Source organism: Macrotis lagotis, chromosome X (genome assembly GCF_037893015.1).
Source record: "Macrotis lagotis isolate mMagLag1 chromosome X, bilby.v1.9.chrom.fasta, whole genome shotgun sequence".
Classification (NCBI taxonomy): Eukaryota; Metazoa; Chordata; class Mammalia; order Peramelemorphia; family Peramelidae; genus Macrotis; species Macrotis lagotis.
This window is the reverse complement of record NC_133666.1, coordinates 547,789,886-547,810,830: the sequence shown is the minus strand read 5'-3', so window position 1 is coordinate 547,810,830 and position 20,945 is coordinate 547,789,886. Positions and strand designations below refer to the sequence as shown.

The following is a 20,945-nucleotide window of genomic DNA, read 5'->3' as shown; positions in this document are numbered from 1 at the left end:
TTACAGACTAAAGAATCATTCATATTTTATCAGAATTGTGAATACCCCTGTTCATTGAGTAAGTAGAATATTAAAATTATTCAAGTCTTGTGACAGGCATTTAAAGCTACCTACAGTTGGACCCCAACCTGCATTTACTGAATGAATGTGACTGTTCAAACACTCCACAGTCCTCCAATCCTGAGATGGAGATGATTTGATTTTCTCCACAGTCTCAGGTTCTAGTAAGCAGAGGATAATGATTCCTCTGGAAATTACTTAATATCTATTTGAATATATATGTATTTTTTTTTCCAAGTCAGTGGGGTTAAGTGAATTACCCAAGGTAACACAGCTAGGTAATTATTAAGAGTCTGAGGCTGGATTTGAACTCATGTCCTTCTGACTTCAGGTCTGGTGCTCTATCTTCTATGCCACCTAGCTGCTCCTGTTGAATATATTTTTACTTTCTTATCAGTCAACAAGCGCATATTAAACATCTGTTACATGCAAGAAGTTGTGTTTAAATATTGGGGATATAGAGAAAGGCAAAAAACAACTAGTCCCTGTTCTTAAATAGCATACAATCTAATGGGGAGATAATTATGTATAAAATAAAGGGTGTGTGGGTGTGTGGGTGTGTGTGTGTGTGAATGGGAGGATCTTGAGGGGAAAACAGTAAGATTAAGGTGGACTAAGTATTTTTGGAAGGTGAAATGTTAGCTGAAACTTGAAGGCAGGGGGAAGAGATGAGGAGGAAGCAAAGGAGTATAGTGGTATCCTTGGCAGAAATAGGGAAGTTCTTAAAAGGATAGGACTTAAGGGGAAAGATAATGAGTTCAGTTTTATATGTGTTGAATTAAAGCTATTTACAAGTTACCCATTTTGAGAAATTAGCATTGGAGTTGGAGATATATTGGAAGTTCAGAAGATGTTAGGACTGGCTAAGAACACTGGAGTATTATCTTCCTAGAGATGAGAATTGAATCCATAGGCAGTGATGAGATCACCACATGAAGTATTATCAAGAAAAAAAAGAGGAGGACCCCAGGATAGGGTCCTGGGGACACTTAATATAAATGGGAACAGCAAATGAGACTGAGAAGGAGCAGTATCTTGAAAACCTAGAAAGAGAAGAGGGTGGTAACTCTCTTAAAATCTACAAAGGTCAAGAACAAAGCTAAGGAACAAGTGTTTATGAATTATCTAATTTGTGCCAGGCATTGTACTAAACACTTGTATGACCATTACTTATTTCATTTGAGCCTTCACAACCATAAGGAAGTTATTTTTATCTCCATTTCACATTTGAGGAGACCTAGGCAGAAATGCTCAAGGTCAAATACTAAGTGTTGAATTCTACATTTTTTTTTTTTAGCTTTTTGCTAGGCAGTGGGGTTAAGTGGCTTGCCCAAGGCCACACAGCTAGGCAATTATTAAGTGTCTGAGGCCAGACTTGAACTTAGGTACTCCTGACTCCAGGGCTGGTGCTCTGTCCACTGCACCACCTAGCTGCCCCTAATTCTACTTTTGAATTCAGATCTTTCACTCTATTCGATTTCATTCTCTATCTGCTTTAATATCAAGAATAATGAGAATTGAGAAGGGCAGTTAGATTTGGCAGTTAAGAGATTATTAGTAATTTTGGAGAAAGCAGTTTTGATGGAACACTCAGAAATCATTCTCTAGAAGAATTAAAGATGAGTGAGAGAGGAAAGAAGTTGAACCATCTCTTATAAATGGTCTTTTTTAAGAGTAGCCAAAAAAGGGAAGAGAGCTATATAATCATATCTAGTGGGCAATGAACTTACTTTTCTGAACTCATGTTGCTTCCTTTCAATAGAGTGAAAGCCTTCTAGGGCTGGAAATCTTTGTTTTTGTCTGTGTTCCAAGCATGTCTCACATGTAAGCCCTTTAAAACTGTTCCTTAAAAGAATGAATATTGGATTTTGCTCCACTGCCATATATGAAATTTAATGAATAAAGAAAATACCTGAAAGTGAAAATGGGGAATTAACTGTCTTAAGATTTCTTGGGAGTTTTAACTCACCATCATTGTTCCTATCTTGTTACTACGGACAGTTGAATATTACCTGTTCATGAGAAAGGTCCTATTTCATGCTTAAGTTGTGAAAAATAACAGAACTAAATTATTACTAATTTTGGTTATGGAATATATAAATTCTGAAGAGTATGCATAGGAGTCTTTTCTTCTTCCTCAAATATCTTTCTCTTTCCAAAATATTCATCTTAATTTTAAGCCTACTCCTGACCTGGAATATTTAGCATCTTAGCTTCACTGTCTACATCTGTAAAAGGCTGTTTTGAGGCTGAAATCAGATTACATAAATATATGTATATGTGTGTGTGTGTGTGTGTGTCTCTGTGTGTGTGTGTATATATATATGTACATAAAACATTTTATGAACTTTATTCAACATGTCTTGAAACTTAAAATTTTATTATCTTAAAACTGCCTTAAAAGATTAGTTCTTGATTTTAGGAAACTTTCTGAATTCCATCTGACTCAACTTAGATCATTTCTTTTAGAAATGTATTTTTATGTTTTGCATAAGATTTTGTTCACTTTTCATGTGTTTATCTTTTTCCTAAGATTGGTGATAAGATTTCTAATGTAATGTAATTTTTTTACATATTACATTTTTTCCCCCTTATTGCTGTTAATCCTAGCAAACCTTTTTTAATGTTGTTCCTAAACATTACTTTTATGATAGTGAGTCAATTGTGACACTTCAGATTACATGTATATTTGTTTAGTTTATATATGCACATATTTTTATGTATATGTTTATATATTTATTAAACTTCAGATCCATCTACGTTTTTCTATGACTTCACTATCTAGGGCATGCCCTGGGAAGAACCTTCCTCTCCCAATGTAGGATTGGTACCTTTCCAGAAACACAAATCTTAGAGAGTTGCTGGGGGGGAGAGGGGCAGCATTGAAGGATTGCATGACATAACATGACGTTATCAAGCACATCTGTTATTGGGCAGTCTTTAAAAAATTTTTTTTCAAGCCACTTGGGTTAAAGTGACTTGCCCAAGGTCACATAGCTAGTAAGTTATCAAGTGTCTGAGGCTGAAATTGAACTCAGGTCCTCCTGATTCCAGGACTGGTGGGCTGCTTGTTGCACCACCTAGCTGCCCCTAATTGGGTAATTGGTTTCGTTTCTCTTTTAATAGCTATTAAAACTGTCATAATAGTTACTCTAGAAATAAATACGTAAGATATCTTGCAGTTGCATACATAATTTTTGTTCAGTCATCGGAACATTAAAAAAAAATCTGGGTGCTTTCGTGGGTTATAAACTCAATATGTCTTTGGTAACCAAGAAAGCTAAATATGATAAAAAAGCATTGGCTTCATTGATAAAGGCTTGACTTAGAAGTAAGGAGGTTTCATCTTCATTGTACCCTGCATTGATTAAATCATGTGTGGAGTACTGGGTTCATTTAGGGGCTTTACATTTTAGGAATATGTAAGTTCTATGCAGGAGAAATTCATAATCCTGTCACCAGGTACAACTCACCTCACTTTTACTAGTGCTCTATTGCTTAACTGATAACAGTGATAAGTTGGATAATGTCCAGGGTAGTTCAGCCTTGATCATTCAAGGTCTTTTACCCAGACAAGGAACCAAGGTGGTTTCTCTTGAAGAGAAGGCTCAGGAGAACATGACTGTTGTGTTTTAGCAGTTATGGGGCTTTTATATGGAAGAACAATTAAAGTTACTCTGTTTAGCTTGATAAGACAGAATTATTAAAAATGATTAGAAGGCTCAAAAGGATAAATTTCAGGTTTGAAATCTTAGAAAAGTTGTCTGACCACTTTGCTGGTAATGTCATGGTGGAAATTCTCTTTTGGGTCTTGGTTGGAGTAGATGGACAATAATGATCTCTTTAGCAGAAACTGATAGCAGTACTATCTTTAACTTTATTTTTTCTCAATAGTTCATTAAGAAAACACAATAATGCCTTGCATCGTTTATTGAAACGAGTTGTTAGCACATTTAGTAAGGACACAGGAGAACTTGCATCTTCTTTTTTGGAGTTCATGAGACAAATACTCAACTCTGATACAATGGTGAGTAAATGCATTTTTTTTTATTAACTTGATCTATAATCTGAAGTAATTTTAAAATACATTTTGCCTCAATTACTTAGAATCTAACAAGCATTTCTTTTTATCATATTTCTAAAGCATTTTGCTGTTGATTTTAAAGCACCAATGTGAATATGACCTTTAAAATAAAAGTAATTTCAAAACAGTTTTCTTCTATTTTCAATTTCATTTTTTAACTATACTTGGGCTACCCAGAAACAAGTATGCCTCATTAGTATTTAGTACTGAAGTGCAGTATATTTAAATTCATTCATTCATTTAGCATTTGTAGAATGGGTGTCCAACCTTTTAGTTCTTTTTTTTTTTTTAATTGGGTGTTTTTTTTGCTAGGCTTAAGGGTTTTTTGCTAGGGTTGTGGCTTTCCCAAGGCCACACAGCTAGGTAATTATTAAGTGTTTGAGGTTGTATTTGAACTCAGGTACTCCTGACTTCAGGGCCTGTGCTTTAATCCACTGAGCCACCTAGCTTCCCCCCAACCTATTAGTTCTTCTTGACATCATTGTCCAATAAAAACTTCTCAAGGACTGCAATATAGAACTTAATATTTATTTATGACAGTATAACCTATATTACCAGTGAGTATAATAATATAATATAATATGATAATAAAATAATGAGCATAATAGTAAAACATTCACTTTTTGAACAAAAAAATAAGAGCATGCCATATTTAATGTGCCTTTTCAATACCAGTACATCTATATCTGGTTTGCTAGAGGTTTATAGCAATGTTAGGAACTGTTTAAAGTATATATACTTCCCAGAAGAGACATCATGAACAGGGCATATTCATGAAATGTCTGATATTTTAGGCAGATACGGTTTATAAATGTCCAATAAAGACACTTGAATAACTTTTTAAGTTTATGTCTGCTTGCAACTCTATACATTTTGTTTGAAAGTTTTGCAACTTGTTGATGTCAACTGAGAATGGAGTAGCAAATATTCTGCAATGCAATTTATGTTTTCAAAAATTTGAAATCTATTCTCAAAGTTCTGTGATAAAATCAATTAATGCTTAATACGATAAAGTTGTCTATTGCAATTAGGCTAAGTCAAATAATGTTTTAAAATAAAGATCTTAATTCCTATATATATATCTTTTGTAAAAAAAAAAAACCAATGGGGCGGCTAGGTGGCACAATGGATAGAGCACCAGCCTTGGAGTCAGGAGTACCTGGGTTCAAATACAACCTCAAACACTTAATAATTACCTAGCTGTGTGGCCTTGGGCAAGCCACTTAACCCCATTGCCTCGAAAAATATAAAAAAACCCCCAAAAAACAAAAAAACTGGTCTGTGAGACTGCACCATGTTAGTTACCTGAAAAAGTTGATTCGTGTTAAGTTAAAGGTTAAGTTAATCTGTGGTATTGCAATATGCATGTGTTCATCTGTTCTTTTATTTTCAGGTTATGTAATAATGCCTGCTTTGAGGGCCATTTGCAGCCTATGGGCAGCTTGGATACACCTGATTTATAGAGTGCCTTTTCTGGGCTAGGCAAATGGCCTACAAAGACAGATATGAAGTAGTCCCTCTTCTCAAGGAGCTAACATCCCATTAATAGTACTAGATTGTGTTTAATTGGAGATTTGAATTTAAAATTCAAGAAGTATCTTTCATAGTTATCTCCCATTTTAAATCTTCTAGAACAAATCTTTTTTTTTTTGCAAGGCAAATGGGGTTAAGTGGCTTGCCCAAGGCCACACAGCTAGGTAATATTAAGTGTCTGAGACTGGATTTGAACCCAGGTACTCCTGACTCCAGGGCCGGTGCTTTATGAACTATACCACCTAGCCGCCCCTCTAGAATAAATCATAATAACAATTGAATAGGGGGCGGCTAGGTGGTGCAGTGGATAGAGCAACGGCCCTGGAGTCAGGAGTACCTGGGTTCAAATCCTGTCTCAGACACTTAATAATTACCTAGCTGTGTGGCCTTGGGCAAGCCACTTAACCCCATTTGCCTTGAAAAAAAACCTTAAAAAAAATTGAATAGTTGTGCCTTTGACTTGAGGTTCTGCACTAAGATTTTTATGTCTCTGCTTTGGCCGAAAATAACTTGTTTATTAAAATATTACTAACAAGCAAATTAGGAAACTAAAATGTTTTATGAACTATTTTGATTAACAGATTAAGAAAAAAGCTTTGTTTTTTAATGTAAATTTTAAATTATTAAGCATAATTTTATTGAGAATAATCTGAATTTTATTTGAAAATTGTTTTTTTATTTTTTAATTTTAGAAATTTACATTTTGTATTATGATTTAATTGAATAGTTTTAAAATTGGTGCTAAAAAGTTGGATAATTCAGCCTTAAGTAGTAGCTCTGTTGAATATCTTGCAACAAATCATTCAAATTCCTAAGGGTGTTTTCTTGGTTAACAAATTAAAAATCAGTTTTTCCCTGAGGATGAGACAATATATGAAGTGGTGGGAGGCAATATCACTCTTATGTTTGTCTGAATTTTCTTTGAGTTTTTTTTTGGGGGGACCCCCCCATGGGACCTTTATTCCTCCCTCATCTGAATTTTCTTAGCTCATTTGGTTTTTCCTTAATAATAATGTTAGTGGTTGAAAAATTATACCTTTGTATTTTAAATTGACTAAGAAAAGTTAAGATTTCCATGAGAAAAGATCTTGAAAGTATGTGAAATTTAATATAAATTTTTCAGACACCAAACTTTTAACTCTGACACAAAGGGCAAATTATCAAGTTTAAAAAAGGTATTTTTTTATTTTTAGCCATGATCTGTTGTTTATGATAATGATGGAAGAAGGAAACCTTGAACAAATGAAATCTTCACAAAATCTCTTGTCTAATAATTTTTATGTTCTTCACAACTGTTTTTATGAAATAATTGCATTATTGGGTAACCAGAGTGACTTTTACTTTTGTTTATAACTTTTTTTTTTGAGTTTTGCAAGGCAATGGGGTTAAGTGACTTGCCCAAGGTCACAGAAACTAGATAATTATTAAGTGTCTGTGTCTGGATTTGAGCTCAGGTCCTCCTGACCCCAGGGTTGGTGTTCTATCCACTGTGCCATGTAGCTGCCCCTTTTTGTAACTGTTAATTGAAAGAGCTGACAAAGTCTTAAGTGTTTTTTACTCTTGACTGGTGCTAGGATGGTAGAAAAAATTCTCATGATAATTTATCATTTTCATCCTTTGTGTGAGTATGAGGAGAGTATATTATAACAACTGTATCTTGATTTTTTCCCCCATAGGAATTTTTTGGTAAGAGAATATTTTGTAGCATATGTAGTATTTTGGAGGGAGGCGTGTTAAACTATTTTAGTTACATTGATTTTTAAGTTTAGAATTTAAAAAAAAACTTCACTTTAATTGTTCAAATTAAGGAGTAAAACTTACTGAGCTGTGAGTATATCCCATAAGGCAGAAAAATAATCATTTTTATACCCATGGGATGTAATCTGATTGCTCTCTTCCTTTGTTTGTCTTACTGTCTGCTGAGAGATAATTTAAAATTTTGTCTTCTCTAATGGTAGGCATAGTTTTAACTAAATCTTGTATAAGTTATGTTCTGATGCTTCAGTTTATTTTGAGACATCTTGGTGCCATAATTGAAGATCAGTAGGAAAGTTGTTGCATCACTTCTTTGATACTGAATCTCAGATTAAGGCTATTTGTTTATTTTATTGCTTCATTTAACAGTTTTGTGCTGGTATAAAGCAAAACCATCAAGTGAAATTAAATAAGATACTAGATGTTTAATGTAAATGTGTAAACATTTTTCCAAATTTATTAATTTAGTTTAATTTCTGCCTAATATTTATAGGGTTGTTGCGGAGATGACAGTGGTCTCATGGAAGTTGATGGAACCCATCCATCAAGGACATTGAATCTTAATGCTGCAGAATTAAAACAGCTTTTACAGAGCAAAGAAGAAAGTCCAGAAAGTTTGTTGCTTCAACTGGAGAAGCATATTTTGGTAAAAAGGAAAAAAAAAAAAACTTCCCTTTAATCAAACCATATTTTGTCTAGAGTTCTATGTTTTTTCATTGTTACTATTTGGAAGAGTGATCCTTGTAGTGGGTAGCAGTACTTTTTTCAAATTTCCATATTTTTCATTTTGAAATTAATAATTTGTGAAAGATTTTTAAAATTATCTGAAAATTAAAAATTTTGAAATTTTGCTTATTTTTGTTTGGAAGGTATCTGATTTTTATATTAAGACATTGTTGGAAATAATCTTGTAATTGTTGTTTTAACTTTTTTTAATTGGAAGTTGAAAATTTTTTGCTTTGGAAAATATTGATTTTAATGGCTCTGATTTTTCCATTAAAATATGAATATGGTAAATTTTATTTTAACCTTCTGCTCTATTATTCAAGGTTTTTTCTTCTTCCTGTTAATCCTAGGAACATTCTAAAGATGATGACAACCTGGATTCTTTACAGGACAATATAGTTGGTCTTAGACAAATGCTGGAATCTGCAGGTGATCCTTTACCACTTAGTGATCAAGATGTAGAACCAGTACTTTCAGCTCCAGAGTCTCTTCAAAATTTATTTAACAATAGGTAAAATAAATTTTTGTTGTTTTTGTTCTCTGGAATCAGTGACCATATGTAATGTTTCCTATCTAGTTTTGTCAAAATGAAATATAACCTCCCTTAATAATTGGCATTCTCAGTCATCAAACAATTTTAAGAACCTGTGAGGTATCAGGCAATGTGCTTGAGAATAGGGATACAAACACAAAAGGGAAATGGTTCATTCTTTTAGTGCCCTAACTAGTTTACTTCACGTTCAAAAAAGATGTTCGAATTGAACTCTTTGTTTAGAGCCTCTGTTCTAAATTGGCTATGAGATTATTTGAGTCTTTTTTTATATGTAAAATGAGGGTATTGAACTGAATCATCTCTGTTCTTTTGAATATTTGTGTTTAAATTTTTCTTGAAAATACAGTTAACCCCAGTATATAGCATCTATGTAGCATTGAAGAATCAATCCATTATTAGTTTTATTAATCTTTGTTAAGGACTTATTTCCCGAAGGTAGTTATTTAAAAGCTGTAGCACAAAATTTCCTAAACCCTTCAGATATTTTAAAATATACTTTACAGAAAATTGGGAAGATGATCTTAATTATTTTGAAGTCTGTATTTGTTAACTTTTGTTTTTAGGACTGCATATGTGCTATCTGATGTCATGGATGACCAGCTGAAGTCTATGTGGTTCTCTCCATTCCAGGCTGAAGAGATTGAAACAGATTTAGATTTGGTATGGTGAAGTGATTTTTTTTTTTCATATAGCTCTAAAGAGTTATTTTAAAATTGTAATTGGTGGTAGTTTCTTTAAGTTCCTAAAACATATTTTACTTTGTGTCAAAATTTTATTTTGAGGTTACTGATGTAGTTTCCTTATGTTTTGTCTCACTTTGCCTTTCATTCTGTTTGATTTCTCTATTTTTCACATTTACCTCATTTTAGTTCTATAATTTCAGTGTTATGAATCTTGGAGATGCAGTCCTGAATGGATAAGATTATATTTTTTCATTCTATACCCATTATAATGTTTGCTATCAGCTGAGTTCTCTCTGGGCAAGTGCATGTTCTCTTTTTTCTAGAGGCTATTCTTTTGTCTGATATTAGGATGATGAGAAAAAAATCCTTATGTCAGATTTATCAGTTTGGTCCTGTTTGTAAATGTGAAGAGGGTATTAAGACAACAAAATCCTGTTTTTTTCCCCTAAGAATGTTTTGTTAAAGAGATTCTTTAGTAGCATGATATGTCGTATTTGGAGAGAGACAAGCTGACAAATTTATAAGTGTACAGTTAAACACATTGAATTTGTATGAAGTTTGTTCTCTACAATAATATATGAGGGAAAATGATTTCTAACCACTTTATTTCTGTGTTAATAAATACTGGGGCATATTTAAAAACATTCTAATGATGAATTATTGAACATGATATTGAAAAAATAATTTTTACTTGAATATTTTATTGTAGGAAAAAATGTTTCATCATCATTCTGCAAATACTTTTGAATAATATTTTATAGAATACTTAGTTTAATAAAAAAAAAGACATGCCCTTCTATTTTTAGTTGTATTCTTTGTAATATCACAGTTGGTGTTAGCTGTTTTACATTTAAAATTGCTCTATCAAGTTGATTTGAAAAAATACCCAAAGTGTCTTTTAGTATTAAATTTTTTCTAGATTTTTATTTTAATAATTAAAATTTTAATTTTAAATTTACTCTAGTTGTTTAGAATCTAAGTGATTATAGTTTGAGATCCTTAAGATGAAACAGTGAAATATTAACAATGTATTATTTGAAATATAACATTAAATAAGATTGTTTCATTATATAAAAGTTAAGACATTAAAAATTATGTATGTTTAACTACAATTTCTGTTAAATTGAACCCTTGCTAGAGCTTCTTGGAATACCATGGTAGAGAAATATGAGACAATAAATGATATATGATCCTCTCTTTTGAAGATGATTAGTCAGGAAATTTCACATGTCATCATCCTTAGTCTTTTTCATCTATTTATTTGTTTGTTTTTTATTAGTTTTTTTTTTTTTGCAAGGCATTGGGGTTAAGTGGCTTTCCCAAGGCCACACAGCTAGGTAATTATTAAGTGTCTGAGGCCTGATTTGTACTCAGGTACTCCTGACTCCAGGGCCAATGATCTATCCACTGGGCTACCTAGCTGCCCCACCCTTAGTTTTTTGGTATCAGGCTGAAGATATTCCACATTGTTTCTGATAGGATTATGAGATTTTACTCTCTCAGCTTGTTTTTGCTTTTTTTTTTTTTTAAAGAAACCCAGGATCTACTTTATTGATAAAGGGTCATTTTTGCTATTTTTGAAAAGTATATATACATTCTTCCCCATATCTATTTAAATGTTGACTTTGACATATGATGAAAACTTCTGCCAAAATTATACCCAAATATTTGCATCTGGAATATATTATATCTACTCCCCTTTTCCTCAGTGGCTGTACAGGTGAAATTATATTCTTTGATGATTGCAGGTAAAGGTTGACTTAATTGAGCTCTCTGAAAAATGCTATAGTGACTTTGATTTGCAAGCCGAATTAGAGCGTTCCTTTTTGTCGGAACCATCATCTCCTGGGAGGACAAAGACTACAAAAGGGTTTAAGCTTGGCAAGCACAAACACGAGACTTTTATAACATCGAGGTACGCTTTGCTATTCTGTAGCAATCTCACAATTGCATATAGTTGAAGAACATTCAAAGTAAAAATTAAATGAAATGGTGGTTGAAATATAAGCCATCTTTTCTGAGAGGTCTTTTTCCCCACTCCACTTGTAAAGATGACTTTTTCAATTGGTTTATAACTGTGGGGCATAGAGAGTTTGGTCATTGCTATAATTTTTGATTCTAAGAAAACTTGAATGTCTGTTGCTTTCTTGTGCATGAAAAAGGAAATTAATTGTATCATTCAGAAAATGTTTTTTATTTACAAAGAGTATAATGTCAGAGATCTCCATTTTCGCCTGGATTTTGTAAGTATATGGTGTGTCACTCTTTTTTATGTGCTGTTCTCTAAAAATGTTATACTTTGTGGGAAATGAATTATTTTAAGGTTGAGGGAAAATCTTTTGAACAAAGTTTGGAAACAAATGGAAGAGATCTTTGTGAAAGCTTATGAAAGTATGAGTTAATTGGTTTTATTTTTCTCTGTTTATATGAATGTTTCTTTGTTTTTTTCTATTGGTTTTAACTTAAATATTTTAAAATTTTAATTAGTGGAAAATCTGAATACATTGAACCAGCCAAGAGAGCACACATTGTGCCACCTCCCAGAGGAAGAGGCCGGGGAGGATTTGGACAGGGCATCAGACCCCATGATATTTTTCGTCAGAGGAAACAGAACACAAGTAGGCCACCTTCTATGCACGTGGACGATTTTGTTGCAGCTGAGAGCAAAGAAGTGGTTCCACAGGATGGGTTACCACCACCAAAAAGACCACCCAAAGTGTCACAGAAGATTTCTTCTCGTGGTGGGTTTTCAGGGAACCGAGGAGGACGAGGTGCTTTTCATAGCCAAAACAGATTCTTCACTCCACCTGCTTCAAAAGGTAATTTTTGGAATAGTTTGGATAAGTTGAAAATTCACTTCTCCTTTTAAAAAGAGTCCTAATAACTTTTATCTTAAGAAACTACCATTTACTGATTAGAATTATTTCAGTGACTCATTTCTGAAAGTTTTCTACTAGATATATGTGTAGCAATGGGTTTGACTTATTCCCTTCTCTCACATTTTGATCGTAGTATCTTTGAGTGACATTAATGATCATTTTAATTTTTGTGCATTAGATTTATCCATCTGAATTACAAAGAAAATTTCTTTGAGATTATTTTCTTAGTTTACCAATTCATACTCAGCAAATTGCTTTCCCAGTCTAATATTGAAAAACTGTTCCTTTTAGGATTTTTACAAAAGGTTGATGTTTATGCCCTCACTAGTAAATATTTACATATTACACATACATAATATGTATACATATGGGAATGTGAGAATAGATTTCTCTAACTGTATTAATAATTCTTCCTGGAAATTGTTTTTCTTCAGTTAGTTACTTCTTTATTCCAGTTATTTGTTTAAAAGTTTTTTAATAAGTTGTCAGTTGTATTTCTTCAACTAGTTTCTCAATGAAAAGATATATTGCAGGTTATTAAATAACATAATATATTGTGTTTAGGAAATTATAGTCGTCGTGAGGGAACAAGAGGTTCCAGCTGGAGTGCCCAAAGTACACCACGGGGAACCTACAATGAAAGTAGAGGAGGACAGAGCAATTTTAGCAGGGGCCCTCTTCCTCCACTTCGACCGCTCAGTTCTGCAGGTGGGTTGTATTTTTGTGAAATAGCACTGATAAATGGGAAGATGTTCATCCTTTTCCAGGCACACTGTCAGACATTAAATGCTAATGTGAATTCCTAATTTTTTTTAAGATAATTTTTAATTCCAGAATTTACCTAAAAGTTTTTTGACAACTTGGATGAGACTAAACATTTATTTCAGCTGTCATTGTTAGGGTGCTTACTAGATTTCAGTTATTGTTCTATGAACTAGGAATACAAAGAAGAAATAGTATCTGATTTAAAGGAGCTTACATTATACTTAAAGGCCTGATATGGTGAGGATAACCTTTTTAGAATAATACTTTTGGAGAGATAATGTTTAATCACTTAAAGTGATCCAACTAACAAGAGTCTATTATATGAAATCAGAGTTTTATTAATTTATAATAAATTAGTGTTTACTCACAGGAGCAAGAAACCAAGCATAGATTAAAATAACTATTTTTTTTCTATTGTAGGGTATCGTCCAAGTCCACGTGACCGTGCTTCCAGAGGTCGAGGTGGACTCGGGCCTTCTTGGGCAAGTGCAAATAGTGGCAGTGGAGGCTCAAGAGGCAAGTTTGTTAGTGGAGGCAGCGGGAGAGGTCGTCACGTACGGTCCTTCACACGATAAAAATTATTCTTGGGAACATTGAGAGCACAGACATTTCATCAAGACAATTTTTAAAAATTAAGGCACTGAAGGACCAATTTAGACTTAACAGATATCGGGACACATCTGAGAGAATATTTTTATCTGAAGAAAGATTTTGTTTGATACGAAACATGAAATTTCAATAAAAATCCAAACATTTTTATGTATGTTTGCATATTTTCTCTTTATATTCTAAAGCACTTTTGAGGGATTTCATAGAAAATGCAAGATGTATATCTCAGTCGGGGCATTTGAAATTTTAGCATTTTTGTTATAAAATATCCCACGCCTATGTAAAAAGTAGCCTTTTTTCCTGATTAAAAATATTAAAAAATAATTTTTTCTAATTGTCGTAGGAAAACTGTATCAATTTGTTTTGTGTTCTCAGGTTGGAACTACTAACCTTGTTTCAATGGTGTTATGATTAATACTTCAGAATAAGATATATCTTAATGCTATTTGGGGAGAAATTGGAAGCATTTAGTAAGACTTAAAAAGAAAGTACATAAATTTAAATACAGTAACTACATTTTCCCAGAGTTTTGTCACCCTGAGTCTTTCCATTATAGTGTGGAGTTTTGTTATCACTTATCCAGTATATATATATATCTTTGTCAGCTTAATACTTTTATTTTTTTATAGTTGTGTATTTGTGTGTTGATGGAGGGAAGGAAAAATTCTGTTTATTAAAAAAATGGCTGAAGGAAACTATATTACATCTTTTCTCTTAGCTGTTACTGAGTTAACATGTTGTCTTTTGTGTTTAAAAAAGGTGGGTTGAAAAATGTTAATCACTAGAATCCAAACTCTTATACATAATGCTTAACATAATTCACCTTGTTTGTATAAGTTGCAATATCATGTAGTGCTAAAGTGTGTATTTTTTTTAAAGTGTGGATTTTGTAGTTTAAAGTTCTTTATAGCAAAATGAAGGTCTCTTAAGTAATTGATTTTCTTAGATTATCAGGTGAGACAAAGAAATTTGAGATGCTTCAGTGGAATGAGATACAAAATCACTTTTGTCTTGAGTTCTTTTGTAAAGTTACCACCCTATGCTGTTACTGTGTAGCTATTTCAGCTTATTAATTTCAGTTAATTAAATGCTTTCAGCTATTATGAAAACATCACAGATAATAAATTGTCAGTGTAGAAATTGCTCTTAAATTGGGACAAGTTGCTCAGGGAAATTGAAGAGTAACATGGTACTTTTGGATATGATTATAGGAGTAAATAAAGGTCTGCAGAAAGAACCTCTAAGGTTATTTTAAATTGTCAATCTGGAGGAGGTCCTCCCAAGTTCATGTTACTCTATTCTGAAGGTAGATTTTGTCATTGGCAAATGTACTCTTTTTTTTTTTTTGGCAAGGCAAATGGAGTTAAGTGACTTGCCCAAGGCCACACAGCTAGGTAATTATTAAGTGTCTGAGACCAGATTTGAAACCAGGTATTCCTGACTCCAGGGCCGGTGCTTTATCCACTGTGCCCCCTAGCCACCCTGGTAAATGTACTCTTAATAGGATAGTAGCTATTTATGAGTATGCTTTTATGTTTTTAAAGTAATATTTCTGGAAAAAAATGAGGTTACTTTTTAGAAATTAGTGCATGGGGCAGTTAGGTGGCACAGTGAATAGAGCACTGGTTCTGGAGTTAGGAGGACCTGAATTCAAATCCGGCCTCACACACTTTACCTAGTTATGTGACCTTGGGCAAATCACTTAACCCATAGCCTTGCCAAAAAAATCACCCCCCCTCCCTGGGAAGAAAGAAATTGGGGATAATATGAAAGGGTAATAGGTAGAATTTGAAAATTTTGCTTGTTGGTGGTCTTAAAAGACTTGCACTAACAATTGTATCTTGAGAGTACATTAAAAATTGTCAGAGACTTGAAAATTGGAATAGGGATAACATCATTCTTTCCTCTGGTTGGTTATAAATACAAAGTAAGGTATAAACAGAGATCTAAGCTCATCAAAGATGATTGCCATTCCATCATCAAGAAGGATGTCCAAGTGGAAGGGGGCTTGTTATAGTTGATGAGGCACTCAAGATGTGCTTACTTGGAGATAATAGTATTCTGATTATATCCAGATTTATAAAATTTTAGAGCCTCATAAATGAGATCCAAAATCACTGAAGAAAATTTGACTTAACTATACTGGAAGAAATCAAGGGGATAACTAATGTGTGTGGTCTAGACTATTATAGTCAACTGGAGGAAAGGCCTACAGAAAAGATGTACCTTTAACAGACATCTTCGACAGATACTGCAGACCAACAATGAATTGTGCCTAGAACTGAAAAGGAGGGAAGCAAGTGGTTAGGTTGCTCTTAGAAAATTGGGCTGTTCTTTGAATGATTTCCCTGAAACAAAGACTTGTCTTTTAAACTCCCATATTGTTCTGTTGCTACTGTCTTTTTTTTTTTTAAACATGAAAATACCACATACTGAGAAATTAAAGTTTCAGGTACTCAAAGCTCAATGGAAAGACATATGGTGACTTTGTATAACTAAGAAAAGAAGCCATAAGTCAGGATTGTACAAGAGTGAGGGATTAATTTGTGTAGAGGGAGGGGTTGTTCTCCAATTCTGTTGGTGGAACACTGAGCTCTAGAGGAAGGCCCTCAGAAAGGACAAGAATTTCACAGGATGAACTAATTGTGAATGGGCTGAAATCTACCCCATTGGAAGAAGTATCCACTTTAATGAGATCACAGATCATCAAAGTAAGTAAAAAAAATGCATCAAATACTTTCTGGGAACACTTGTGTTTTTTGTTAGACTCCTAGCCAAAATTAAGAATCATATAGCTAAGAAATGTTACCTATCATGCCAGAAAGTACTATTAACTAATCACTATATTTAAGTCCTATGTCATAAGATATTTTATTGTTTTTGCTCAGTAGCCATTGACAAACATACAGAATAAAAAAAAAAGAACAAAATGTGTTCTTGAGGGAAATATGATAAAGTTTTAAATTTCAGAGTTCTTAAGCATGCAAAAAGCATTATGAAATTCATGAGGGAATCACTTCAAGTTTAGCTTTAGTTTTTGAGGAAGTTAATTCAAAATGGATGAGAAATTATGATCAATGCCAGCACTAGTTTATTTTTTTTTAGAATTACTTGATAAAAAAATATTTAACAATTATCCTTCCAGATTAGCCTAACATGGGTCATAGAGTGTATGGCAGAACAGGAGGTGATGTAGAAAGCCCTCCTTTGAATAAGTTAGGCAAATACAACTTTTCTTGTGGCTATGCTCTGTGAGCGTATTTTGTCAACTATATTCTCTTTATAAAGATCATTATTTAAGGAATGTGAAGATTCCAGCTTGCATTTAAAATTTCAGAATTTCATTTTCGTGGGTATTCCCTTCAATTTAGATCATATCCCACTCTTTAATAAACTACTGTTTTCAAAAAAGCTTCTACAAAGTTGGGGATTCTTAACTTTTATGGTGACCTGGCTTCCTTGGACAGTCTGGTGAAGCCCATAGAATCCTCCAAATAATTTTTTTAAATGCATAAACTAAGATATGTAGCATTATAAAAGAAGCAATTATCTAGAAAGTTATCAGTATATATACCAAAAAAGTTAATGGATGCAAAGTTAAAAAACTGCCCTTTTCATGCTGACCTTCTTCAGATGTACCTAAGCTAAACTGGTCCATAGAAAGCAGGTAGGCAGTTAAATTGTTGGCTCTACTTAAAGACTTTTTTTCAGCTTGATAGGACTCTGCTAGCTTGCAAAATCCTGAGTTACCTTTGACACCATGATGAAGCATCAGAGTAGAAGTTATAGCAATATAGTAAAGTTTTCAGACAAAATATTTTATTTTTAAAAATTTAGATAGATTAGAACCTATCTGCAAAATAAACTGCTGAAATTGACTCAAATGCCATGAAGACTGAAGAGTCAAATTTGAGTCAAATGACATGAAGAGGCTGAGGATGTTAAGCTTAGTTAACCTTAGAAGGGAGGTGTTAGATTTGACTTGCTTGACACCAAAGGGCAGGATAGAGAATGAGTAGTAGAAGTAGTATAAATATATAGGGAAGAACTTGCTATTGGTAATGGATTCTGGAATTCTATGAGCAATGGGTCCTTGGGTATATTGAAAAGTATTTCTTTCAGATAATGGTTGGACAAGTCTCTGAGGTGCCTTCCAGTACTGAGATTCTATAAAACAATTAATTAGATATGAAATGAGTCTTAACAATTCTGTAACATTTTGACAAGTGATCTTCAGGTCAATCTTTTAATTTTTAAAAAAATATCATTTGATTATGACTATATACATATGGACTGTAAATGAATACAGTCCCATTTCTGCCCAGATCGGGTCAAATGTTAGAATTTTTTGTAGAATTTTCATCTATGTATTGTAATTTCAAATTTCTGCTCCATAGGGAATATGGATTACTGCTTTATAGGATGAAAAAGCCTTGGCAGAAGACCATTTAGGAGACCAATTTTTGATATGAAGCTGTATGATAGGTTTCTTCAGACTGTATATAAAATATTTGATTTGTGTTTTTATTCCATTTGTAGCAATGTTTTTGTTTTGCAGTGAGTGGAGGGGGGTGGATTGGGTAAGGGGGGAGACTTCTGTGTCTTAATGTTTCTGAAGTGAACTTTGAATCAGTCAAGCATTTATTATGTGACAGGTACAGTTTTGAGAAATAAATAGACTTTGATTCTACTTTTGATTGCTATATTCAGGGTAGGATTGGTATTTCATATTTTGTAGGAGTTCTTTTGTTTTCATGTTAACATGCTGTTTTGGAAGTACTATTTCTGTTCATTTTGCTTGTGGTTACTATAGTTCATTATACAAAAACTTTAAGTATTATATCTTCATATATGTACAAAATAGGATAAACTTTTAGGTATTGAACTAAATAAAGTATTTTCATTTTAAGATAAAAAGACTAAGGATGGTAAAGCTGATGGTAAAGGCAGTTTCTTTTTTCTAGACCTTTTAATGTTTATAAGTAGTTGCCAAGTATTAAGCTGCTTTCTTGCTTTTCCTTTTATTTTGAAAAGATGCTATGGAAGTTGTCAGGGGATATAGCTTTTTATTAAGATAGGTATAGGGCACTCATTTCATTCTAGGGCTTGGCAAGACTCTAGGAATCCTAATTACCCTAGGTTTCAGTTTTAGGATCTATTCCAATAATTAAAAAAATAATCTGTGGGAGAATTTCTGACAAAATTATAACATTATTGGGTCCTTTGTAGTGAAGGGTGAACTTGGATGGGAAACATACATTGGTATAATTTTTTTTTGTAATTCTATGTATTTTATTTTATGCACTTGAAAATATTTTGAGAAAATGATTCATGACACAAAAGGTTAGAATTCCTTTTTTAGAACCATGATTTCTTCTCTCCCCTCCACCTCCATGCATAAGCAAAGACCCACTAACATGAAACAACTGTAAGCCATAATCTTTTATAAATAATATACTTCATAACTTCTGAGAGTTTTAATGCATTTGAGTTAATGATTTTATTTAAAAATGCAATTGGATAAAGAATCATTTATGAATTAACTAAGCTTGCAGAAAAAAACAAGACAGTAATGAAACTTGTTCACATGCTTACTAAAATTCAGAATTTAGCATTCATAAAACAAACTGATTACATGAAAGTAGAAAAATTGTGATTTTATACCTGTATTTAAGTTATAGACACAGAGCATAGAAATGATCCATTTAGATTATATACCTGTTCTCTGTACACTGTAACCCAAGAGGTTTCCATCATAGATAAAATCAAAGACATCTTTTTGGTATTTTCAGAAATGATTTATTTTAGGTGAAGTCTAGAGTGGCCCTCCCTTAGAGCACTTTTCCATGTGATAACTACAATCAGGTTGTATTGCTGTTAACAAGGCAATAACCTTTTGCCAACAGATGTATTACTTCCGTTCTGTTTTTCTCAGAATATGGAAGTTTGGGATGATAGATTTAGAGCTGGAAGAGACCTCTTAGAGGCTATCTAGTCCAAATGACTTGACCTATTCAAGGTTATGCAGGTAGTAAGTAGCCATGCTGGGATTTGAACCCAGATCCTTTGACTCCAAATCTGTTCTTTTTTTTTCACTGTACCATGCTGCCTCCTGACTGATTTGTTAATGTATTTGAAATAAGTAATGTGACTTCAGTGTAAACAATTTCAAATAATTTCATATGATCTTTTGTAATTAGTTACTGATGATATTAAAGATATCAAATGTTAATTCTATGACTCTAGTTACTGTATGAAAGGACAAGTCATCTGTCTTTGGTGACACATGCCTGCCTCTGAGGAGGTAGGCAGAGGCTGATGGATCTCTCAGGAATTCTGAGCTGTACTGAATTAAGGCAGTCAGATGCTTGCATTAAGCCCAGCATCATGGTGGTAAGCCTGTGGGATCTAAGGAGGGAGGACCAACCAGTTCAGGATAGAAATGGAGTAGGTGAAAGCTCTTGTGCTGTTGAATAAGGCCAGCCCTTGAACTTATGGCACGGGCAAGAAAGAGGCACTATACTAAGTTAAGTTTGACGTAAAAAATAACAGGTAAGTGTGCACATTTTGATTTCTTTAATATTAAGAAACAATTATGAGGTAGATATTGTGTTTATATGAAAAAATTATTGGATATGCTCCCCCCCAAAAAAAATTTAGTCTTTCCCTAGCTTTCAGCCACTAAAATTTAACTGATAACCAGTAGTCTTTTTTTTTTTTGTCTTTGAAAATTCACTTTTGGGGTGGCTAGATGGCATAGTGGATAGAGCACCGGCCCTGGAGTCAGGAGTACCTGAGTTCAAATCTGGCCTCAGACATTTAATAATTACCTAGCTGGCCTTGGGCAAGCCATTTAACCCCATTGCCTTGCAAAAACCTTAAAAAAAAAAGAATTCACTTTTACCAAGCGTTACCTATTTCATCCATTATGTCATCATAAATTTTTATACCTTTTAGAATAAAGATTTGAAAAAAAGGAAAAAATGATTTAAGACAATTATTTATAAATCACGGTTTATTTGAAACACTTTTATAAAGCCAAATTAATTATAGCATGGTAGCATATCCAAACATAACTATCATCAGTATCATAAATCCTTTTTCATTGTTAGGAAATGGTGAATAGTTTCCTATTAAGTTTACCTAGTTAATTGTTACTAATTATCTAAGTGATATGGAAAGTTGCCTAACAAGTGTTTATGTTAAAAAGCACATATTCTATGGCACAGTCATACGTTTTTAAAACACTGATGCTGACAGCTTTCTTAATGACATAATTTCCATTTGGGATAAAAAGT

At 33.1% G+C, this 20,945-nt stretch overlaps 1 protein-coding gene across 2 annotated transcripts in view; it reads left to right on the top strand.

Moving 5' to 3' along the window:
• The window catches only part of VIRMA (vir like m6A methyltransferase associated), a 91,818-nt gene extending 71,187 nt beyond the window's left edge, over positions 1-20,631 (top strand). For both annotated transcript variants that reach the window (XM_074200234.1, XM_074200235.1), the window contains exons 17-24: positions 3,955-4,087; positions 7,926-8,078; positions 8,509-8,669; positions 9,275-9,371; positions 11,143-11,309; positions 11,882-12,213; positions 12,838-12,981; positions 13,459-20,631. In XM_074200234.1, coding sequence (XP_074056335.1) covers positions 3,955-4,087; positions 7,926-8,078; positions 8,509-8,669; positions 9,275-9,371; positions 11,143-11,309; positions 11,882-12,213; positions 12,838-12,981; positions 13,459-13,613 — 1,342 coding nt within the window. In that variant the 3' untranslated portion in view covers positions 13,614-20,631. The remainder of the gene's footprint in view (positions 1-3,954; positions 4,088-7,925; positions 8,079-8,508; positions 8,670-9,274; positions 9,372-11,142; positions 11,310-11,881; positions 12,214-12,837; positions 12,982-13,458) is intronic.
• Positions 20,632-20,945: the final 314 nt, after the last annotated feature.